Here is a 10,000-nt window from a genome sequence, read left to right on the forward strand (position 1 = left end):
TGTGTGGCTCACGGCTATAGATAGTCCAGTAACGGCTCTGATGTGTGCGGCTCACGGCTATAGATAGTCCAGTAACAGCTCTGATGTGTGCGGCTCACGGCTATAGATAGTCCAGTAACGGCTCTGATGTGTGCGGCTCACGGCTATAGATAGTCCAGTAACGGCTCTGATGTGTGGGGCTCACGGCTATAGATAGTCCAGTAACGGCTCTGATGTGTGGGGCTCACGGCTATAGATAGTCCAGTAACGGCTCTGATGTGTGGGGCTCACGGCTATAGATAGTCCAGTAACGGCTCTGATGTGTGGGGCTCACGGCTATAGATAGTCCAGTAACGGCTCTGATGTGTGGGGCTCACGGCTATAGATAGTCCAGTAACGGCTCTGATGTGTGCGGCTCACGGCTATAGATAGTCCAGTAACGGCTCTGATGTGTGCGGCTCACGGCTATAGATAGTCCAGTAACGGCTCTGATGTGTGCGGCTCACGGCTATAGATAGTCCAGTAACGGCTCTGATGTGTGCGGCTCACGGCTATAGATAGTCCAGTAACGGCTCTGATGTGTGCGGCTCACGGCTATAGATAGTCCAGTAACGGCTCTGATGTGTGTGGCTCACGGCTATAGATAGTCCAGTAACGGCTCTGATGTGTGGGGCTCACGGCTATAGATAGTCCAGTAACAGCTCTGATGTGTGCGGCTCACGGCTATAGATAGTCCAGTAACGGCTCTGATGTGTGCGGCTCACGGCTATAGATAGTCCAGTAACAGCTCTGATGTGTGCGGCTCACGGCTATAGATAGTCCAGTAACGGCTCTGATGTGTGTGGCTCACGGCTATAGATAGTCCAGTAACAGCTCTGATGTGTGCGGCTCACGGCTATAGATAGTCCAGTAACGGCTCTGATGTGTGCGGCTCACGGCTATAGATAGTCCAGTAACAGCTCTGATGTGTGCGGCTCACGGCTATAGATAGTCCAGTAACGGCTCTGATGTGTGTGGCTCACGGCTATAGATAGTCCAGTAACAGCTCTGATGTGTGCGGCTCACGGCTATAGATAGTCCAGTAACGGCTCTGATGTGTGCGGCTCACGGCTATAGATAGTCCAGTAACGGCTCTGATGTGTGCGGCTCACGGCTATAGATAGTCCAGTAACAGCTCTGATGTGTGCGGCTCACGGCTATAGATAGTCCAGTAACAGCTCTGATGTGTGCGGCTCACGGCTATAGATAGTCCAGTAACGGCTCTGATGTGTGTGGCTCACGGCTATAGATAGTCCAGTAACAGCTCTGATGTGTGCGGCTCACGGCTATAGATAGTCCAGTAACGGCTCTGATGTGTGCGGCTCACGGCTATAGATAGTCCAGTAACGGCTCTGATGTGTGCGGCTCACGGCTATAGATAGTCCAGTAACAGCTCTGATGTGTGCGGCTCACGGCTATAGATAGTCCAGTAACGGCTCTGATGTGTGGGGCTCACGGCTATAGATAGTCCAGTAACGGCTCTGATGTGTGCGGCTCACGGCTATAGATAGTCCAGTAACAGCTCTGATGTGTGCGGCTCACGGCTATAGATAGTCCAGTAACAGCTCTGATGTGTGCGGCTCACGGCTATAGATAGTCCAGTAACGGCTCTGATGTGTGGGGCTCACGGCTATAGATAGTCCAGTAACAGCTCTGATGTGTGCGGCTCACGGCTATAGATAGTCCAGTAACAGCTCTGATGTGTGCGGCTCACGGCTATAGATAGTCCAGTAACAGCTCTGATGTGTGCGGCTCACGGCTATAGATAGTCCAGTAACGGCTCTGATGTGTGCGGCTCACGGCTATAGATAGTCCAGTAACGGCTCTGATGTGTGCGGCTCACGGCTATAGATAGTCCAGTAACAGCTCTGATGTGTGCGGCTCACGGCTATAGATAGTCCAGTAACAGCTCTGATGTGTGCGGCTCACGGCTATAGATAGTCCAGTAACGGCTCTGATGTGTGCGGCTCACGGCTATAGATAGTCCAGTAACGGCTCTGATGTGTGCGGCTCACGGCTATAGATAGTCCAGTAACGGCTCTGATGTGTGCGGCTCACGGCTATAGATAGTCCAGTAACGGCTCTGATGTGTGCGGCTCACGGCTATAGATAGTCCAGTAACGGCTCTGATGTGTGCGGCTCACGGCTATAGATAGTCCAGTAACGGCTCTGATGTGTGCGGCTCACGGCTATAGATAGTCCAGTAACAGCTCTGATGTGTGCGGCTCACGGCTATAGATAGTCCAGTAACAGCTCTGATGTGTGCGGCTCACGGCTATAGATAGTCCAGTAACGGCTCTGATGTGTGGGGCTCACGGCTATAGATAGTCCAGTAACGGCTCTGATGTGTGCGGCTCACGGCTATAGATAGTCCAGTAACAGCTCTGATGTGTGCGGCTCACGGCTATAGATAGTCCAGTAACAGCTCTGATGTGTGCGGCTCACGGCTATAGATAGTCCAGTAACAGCTCTGATGTGTGCGGCTCACGGCTATAGATAGTCCAGTAACGGCTCTGATGTGTGCGGCTCACGGCTATAGATAGTCCAGTAACAGCTCTGATGTGTGCGGCTCACGGCTATAGATAGTCCAGTAACGGCTCTGATGTGTGCGGCTCACGGCTATAGATAGTCCAGTAACAGCTCTGATGTGTGCGGCTCACGGCTATAGATAGTCCAGTAACAGCTCTGATGTGTGCGGCTCACGGCTATAGATAGTCCAGTAACAGCTCTGATGTGTGCGGCTCACGGCTATAGATAGTCCAGTAACGGCTCTGATGTGTGCGGCTCACGGCTATAGATAGTCCAGTAACAGCTCTGATGTGTGCGGCTCACGGCTATAGATAGTCCAGTAACGGCTCTGATGTGTGCGGCTCACGGCTATAGATAGTCCAGTAACGGCTCTGATGTGTGTGGCTCACGGCTATAGATAGTCCAGTAACGGCTCTGATGTGTGCGGCTCATGGCTATAGATAGTCCAGTAACGGCTCTGATGTGTGCGGCTCACGGCTATAGATAGTCCAGTAACGGCTCTGATGTGTGCGGCTCACGGCTATAGATAGTCCAGTAACGGCTCTGATGTGTGGGGCTCACGGCTATAGATAGTCCAGTAACAGCTCTGATGTGTGCGGCTCATGGCTATAGATAGTCCAGTAACAGCTCTGATGTGTGGGGCTCACGGCTATAGATAGTCCAGTAACAGCTCTGATGTGTGCGGCTCACGGCTATAGATAGTCCAGTAACGGCTCTGATGTGTGCGGCTCACGGCTATAGATAGTCCAGTAACGGCTCTGATGTGTGCGGCTCACGGCTATAGATAGTCCAGTAACAGCTCTGATGTGTGCGGCTCACGGCTATAGATAGTCCAGTAACAGCTCTGATGTGTGCGGCTCACGGCTATAGATAGTCCAGTAACGGCTCTGATGTGTGCGGCTCACGGCTATAGATAGTCCAGTAACAGCTCTGATGTGTGCGGCTCACGGCTATAGATAGTCCAGTAACGGCTCTGATGTGTGCGGCTCACGGCTATAGATAGTCCAGTAACAGCTCTGCATTTAACACTAGAACGGGTTTCCCTCGGCGGAGACGCCGTACGTCTTCAACGGGGACTTTGTGGACCGAGGGAAGGAGTCGATGGAGGTTCTGCTGGTTCTGTTCGCGTTCCTGTTACTGTATCCACACGACGTGCACCTGAACAGAGGAAACCACGAGGACCACATCGTCAATCTGAGGTGGAGTCCAATGCAGAACATTACCCAGGTGGAAATGTGTGTGTGTGTGTGTGTGTGTGTGTGTGTGTGTTTTAAATGAGCTGGACACTTTTGTTCCTGCAGGTACGGCTTCACTAAGGAAGTCCTGGGGAAATATCAGGTGAGTTAGACCTGTTCCCTGCAGATGACCTGGGCCCGTATTTATCAAGCTTATCAAAGTGCTATTTTATTCTTAAGTGCTGAGAATTCATGAAATTTACTCCTACATTCAAACTTAAGTATAAAGCAAGTTATCAAATTTCTTAAAGCTAGAATCCCTCTTCCTCTCCCAGTTATTTAAGAGCTCGAGAGATCTCTCAATGGTCAGGAGTGGCCAGTAGGGGCTGAGGAGACAGAGACGAATCTTTCAGGAGAGATGGAGAATGTGTTCCAAATGTTGGACGACGAGTTAGGGTGTACTCACACTAGCCAGTTAGAACCGTGCTGGAGTCCGTAATCAAAGCTGCAAAGTCCTTGCTGCTCTTCAGCTGGTACCTTGCAAACCTCCTCATACGAGCAGCACAATTACGTGAAAATTTTCGCGCCACTAAGGCGGCATATCTGTTTAACAACAGGCTGTGAGAGGGCTGTGGACCGCTGTGGACCACCGTGGACCAATCGACACAAAAGTATCCACAAAGAAAACAGAGCGATGGACTCCATTGTGTTCAGCCTTTTATCCAGAAACCGTCACACCATAATGACGTAAGCGTGCTCCGGCACAAATGCTGAAACCCGAAACCGCCGCACCATAATGACGTAAGCGTGCTCCGGCACGAATGCTGAAACCCGAAACCGGCGCACCATAATGACGTAAGCGTGCTCCGGCACGAATGCTGAAACCCCAAACCGTCACACCATAATGACGTAAGCGTGCTCCGGCACGAATGCTGAAACCCCAAACCGCCGCACCATAATGACGTAAGCGTGCTCCGGCACGAATGCTGAAACCCGAAACCGCCGCACCATAATGGCGTAAGCGTGCTCCGGCACGAATGCTGAAACCCGAAACCGGCGCACCATAATGACGTAAGCGTGCTCCGGCACGAATGCTGAAACCCGAAACCGTCGCACCATAATGACGTAAGCGTGCTCCGGCACGAATGCTGAAACCCGAAACCGTCGCACCATAATGACGTAAGCGTGCTCCGGCACGAACGCTGAAACCCCAAACCGTCGCACCATAATGACATAAGCGTGCTCCGGCACGAATGCTGAAACCCGAAACCGTCGCACCACAATGGCGTAAGCATGCTCCGGCACGAATGCTGAAACCCCAAACCGTCGCACCATAATGACGTAAGCGTGCTCCGGCACGAATGCTGAAACCCCAAACCGTCGCACCATAATGACGTAAGCGTGCTCCGGCACGAATGCTGAAACCCGAAACCGTCGCACCATAATGACGTAAGCGTGCTCCGGCACGAATGCTGAAACCCCAAACCGTCGCACCATAATGACGTAAGCGTGCTCAGGCACGAATGCTGAAACCCGAAACCGTCGCACCATAATGACGTAAGCGTGCTCCGGCACGAATGCTGAAACCCCAAACCGTCGCACCATAATGACGTAAGCGTGCTCCGGCACGAATGCTGAAACCCGAAACCGTCGCACCATAATGACGTAAGCATGCTCCGGCACGAATGCTGAAACCCTAAACCGTCACACCATAATGACGTAAGCATGCTCCGGCACGAATGCTGAAACCCCAAACCGTCACACCATAATGACGTAAGCATGCTCCGGCACGAATGCTGAAACCCCAAACCGCCGCACCATAATGACGTAAGCATGCTCCGGCACGAATGCTGAAACCCCAAACCGCCGCACCATAATGACGTAAGCATGCTCCGGCACGAATGCTGAAACCCCAAACCGTCGCACCATAATGACGTAAGCGTGCTCCGGCACGAATGCTGAAACCCGAAACCGTCGCACCATAATGACGTAAGCATGCTCCGGCACGAATGCTGAAACCCCAAACCGGCGCACCATAATGACGTAAGCGTGCTCCGGCACGAATGCTGAAACCCGAAACCGTCGCACCATAATGACGTAAGCATGCTCCGGCACGAATGCTGAAACCCGAAACCGTCGCACCATAATGACGTAAGCATGCTCCGGCACGAATGCTGAAACCCCAAACCGCCGCACCATAATGACGTAAGCATGCTCCGGCACGAATGCTGAAACCCCAAACCGTCACACCATAATGACGTAAGCATGCTCCGGCACGAATGCTGAAACCCCAAACCGCCGCACCATAATGACGTAAGCATGCTCCGGCACGAATGCTGAAACCCGAAACCGCCGCACCATAATGACGTAAGCGTGCTCCGGCACGAATGCTGAAACCCGAAACCGTCGCACCATAATGACGTAAGCATGCTCCGGCACGAATGCTGAAACCCCAAACCGCCGCACCATAATGACGTAAGCGTGCTCCGGCACGAATGCTGAAACCGCCGCACCATAATGACGTAAGCGTGCTCCGGCACGAATGCTGAAACCGCCGCACCATAATGACGTAAGCGTGCTCCGGCACGAATGCTGAAACCCCAAACCGCCGCACCATAATGACGTAAGCGTGCTCCGGCACGAATGCTGAAACCCCAAACCGCCGCACCATAATGACGTAAGCGTGCTCCGGCACGAATGCTGAAACCGCCGCACCATAATGACGTAAGCGTGCTCCGGCACGAATGCTGAAACCGCCGCACCATAATGACGTAAGCGTGCTCCGGCACGAATGCTGAAACCCCAAACCGCCGCACCATAATGACGTAAGCGTGCTCCGGCACGAATGCTGAAACCCCAAACCGCCGCACCATAATGACGTAAGCGTGCTCCGGCACGAATGCTGAAACCCCAAACCGCCACACCATAATGGCGTAAGCGTGCTCCGGCACGAATGCTGAAACCCCAAACCGCCGCACCATAATGGCGTAAGCGTGCTCCGGCACGAATGCTGAAACCCCAAACCGTCGCACCATAATGACGTAAGCGTGCTCCGGCACGAATGCTGAAACCCCAAACCGCCGCACCATAATGACGTAAGCGTGCTCCGGCACGAATGCTGAAACCCCAAACCGTCGCACCATAATGACGTAAGCGTGCTCCGGCACGAATGCTGAAACCCCAAACCGTCGCACCATAATGACGTAAGCGTGCTCCGGCACGAATGCTGAAACCCCAAACCGCCGCACCATAATGGCGTAAGCGTGCTCCGGCACGAATGCTGAAACCCCAAACCGTCGCACCATAATGACGTAAGCGTGCTCCGGCACGAATGCTGAAACCCCAAACCGTCGCACCACAATGGCGTAAGCGTGCTCCGGCACGAATGCTGAATCCCCAAACCGTCGCACCATAATGACGTAAGCGTGCTCCGGCACGAATGCTGAAACCCCAAACCGTCGCACCATAATGACGTAAGCGTGCTCCGGCACGAATGCTGAAACCCCAAACCGTCGCACCATAATGACGTAAGTGTGCTCCGGCACGAATGCTGAAACCCCAAACCGTCGCACCACAATGGCGTAAGCGTGCTCCGGCACGAATGCTGAATCTCCAAACCGTCGCACCATAATGACGTAAGCGTGCTCCGGCACGAATGCTGAAACCCCAAACCGTCGCACCATAATGACGTAAGTGTGCTCCGGCACGAATGCTGAAACCCCAAACCGCCGCACCATAATGACGTAAGCGTGCTCCGGCACGAATGCTGAAACCCCAAACCGCCGCACCATAATGACGTAAGCGTGCTCCGGCACGAATGCTGAATCCCCAAACCGCCGCACCATAATGACGTAAGCGTGCTCCGGCACGAATGCTGAAACCCCAAACCGTCGCACCATAATGACGTAAGCGTGCTCCGGCACGAATGCTGAAACCCCAAACCGCCGCACCATAATGACGTAAGCGTGCTCCGGCACGAATGCTGAAACCCCAAACCGTCGCACCATAATGACGTAAGCGTGCTCCGGCACGAATGCTGAAACCCTATGTGAGGGCAGGCCAGAGGGGGAGCGGGAACAATCGTACTCGGGCCCGGTTCATAGCAACCGTGCATAGGGTGAGTACACCCTTAAACTAACGGCATCGTTTGGACAGAGCAGGTATCATCTTTTTCAGCGCTGGGTAATGTTGGTCTTTATAACAAATAAATAAATAAGCGCTGTTCGACTAATCCAGAAAGCCGTAGCGATCGCTTCTTCCTCCTGCCAGTTCAGTTTTCTTTTGGGATCCATGTTGGCTGATTATATTAAATAAAATCTGGGCTAGGTAGCTCAGTTAACAGCACACCAGTTTAACAATTAAGAAATGTTTATCTTCATTTCAAATGTGTATATTATAATGTATTCTCTTGAAAACTCTTTATTGTGTGTTGGATGAATACGGGTCCAGAAAGATATCTCTGGACTCAGAGCCCATCCTGCTTTAAAGGGATAGTTCCCCCAATAATGAGCCTGATGTTGATCTGCTGACCCCAGGGCATCAACATGTAGGTGTGTGTGTTTCTTCAGAAGAACACAAATGAAGATGTTTAACTCAACCGTTGCTGTGTGTCGGTCATATAATGATGGGAATGGGGAACAATTCTATGAGAGCAAAACAAACAAACACACTCAGACAACACACACACCCACCCTGCTGCTCGTGACGACACACTGATGTCTGAAGACACGAACCGATCGGTTTGTGAGAGAAACACAACAGTATTCATGTTATTTTTTACCTCATATCAGGCGAATCTCATCTAGTGTTCCCATCCGCTATTGCTTTCGTCTGGTGAGGTCAAACTGGCGCGATCATAGAACTAAGCTCTAATATATATTTATCCCTCATTATTGCTTACGCTGATCGGTCGAATGAGGCATCTACATAATATATATCTATGGTCAGGATGAGCAGGGTTTTTTTGCATGTTGTCTAAGCATGTTTTTTTGTTTAATTTGTCATTTTTGGGTGAACTATCCCTTTAAAGAGTGGCAGCCGCTGGTATTATAGTTCTCGTTTTGCTCCTGGTTTAGCTCCAGCCGCCCCAAACACACTCGCTTGGAAGTTTCTAGTGATCCCAAAGACCTTCGTTAGCGTGTTGAGCTTAGTTTAATTAGGATTAGAGCTAAACTCTGCAGGAGTAGGATCACACACACCTGCTCTAAGAGGATTCACACACACACAGCTCCACGCCACGGATGAGGACGCTGTGTTTATTGGCTCTGAAAGTGATCCTAACCCTATGTCTATTGCTGTACCCGAACCTTATAGTTACTGTCATCGATGTGGACCTTAAAGCTTACATGAGGCTAGAGCTTAGATCGGGCTCAAATCAAGACCCGACCCTACCCGAGCCTGGCCCAACACATTGACTGTAATTATGAACCCGATTTAAACCCGACCATTGTTTAATACGTGAGCGTTCTGACGAGAACGAGCCAGTGCTGACCGGTGTGATCAGCTCAATAATCCGCAGGCGCGCTCATGAACCTGCCGGTAAAATGATGTTCGCTCAAATCCAGCTCAGACATGACATTTATCTGGCGCTTACTATACTTGTTATTAGCCATTAAAGGTGCCCTAGAATGATTTGAAACAATATATTGAATTGTCCTCTGATATCTACATAGAGGGTGTGTGGCTTATTTAAGGGCAAACATTGTCCAGATAGTTTTACAGGTCCATTTACATGACTATGAATAGGATGTAATGCTCTGTTTTTGCCTTATTTGGTCATGAATACAGTTAAATCCCCCACACAGAGCTTTTCTGTGAAAAAAACCTGCATACTTTCCGGTGTTTTACCTAAACAGTGTCGTTAAAGTGTCGTTCAGTCTACATTTTCGACTTGTCTTCTTTCGTCAGCGATATTGCACGTTTATATAACGTTAGTCACAATGTCGGCAAACGTTACGCAGTGACTGATGTAGCCTAATCTGAAATACAAATAGGCTAAAACATCATAGAAAACATACTTCAGTTCTCAAATATATAGATATATAACATGGTGTCTCCTTGCCTTGTTGATGCTCGTTAAAAGTATATAAGTATTGTGTCTCCTAAATGAAGTGCGCTGTCAAATGACTGTCGTTTTAACTTGTATGGTGGAAAAGGAGACGTTTGCTAGAAGGATTGAGTGAAAGATTGGTAAGCAAAGTATCTACGGTCTTATTTTGTAATAATATTCCCCTTTGTCATTAGACACACTATTTAGTTTGGTATGGTACTGTGAGTTT

At 50.7% G+C, this 10,000-nt stretch overlaps 1 protein-coding gene across 1 annotated transcript in view; it reads left to right on the forward strand.

Annotated features, from left to right (window-relative positions):
• Nucleotides 1–10,000, forward strand: part of LOC137046161 (serine/threonine-protein phosphatase with EF-hands 2-like) — a 34,452-nt gene that overhangs the window by 11,781 nt on the left and 12,671 nt on the right. Inside the window, exons 6-7 of the mRNA XM_067423252.1 lie at nt 3,580–3,746; nt 3,849–3,885. Coding sequence (XP_067279353.1) covers nt 3,580–3,746; nt 3,849–3,885 — 204 coding nt within the window. The remainder of the gene's footprint in view (nt 1–3,579; nt 3,747–3,848; nt 3,886–10,000) is intronic.

The sequence above is a fragment of the Pseudorasbora parva genome, chromosome 18, assembly GCF_024679245.1.
Source record: "Pseudorasbora parva isolate DD20220531a chromosome 18, ASM2467924v1, whole genome shotgun sequence".
In the NCBI taxonomy this organism is placed as follows: Eukaryota; Metazoa; Chordata; class Actinopteri; order Cypriniformes; family Gobionidae; genus Pseudorasbora; species Pseudorasbora parva.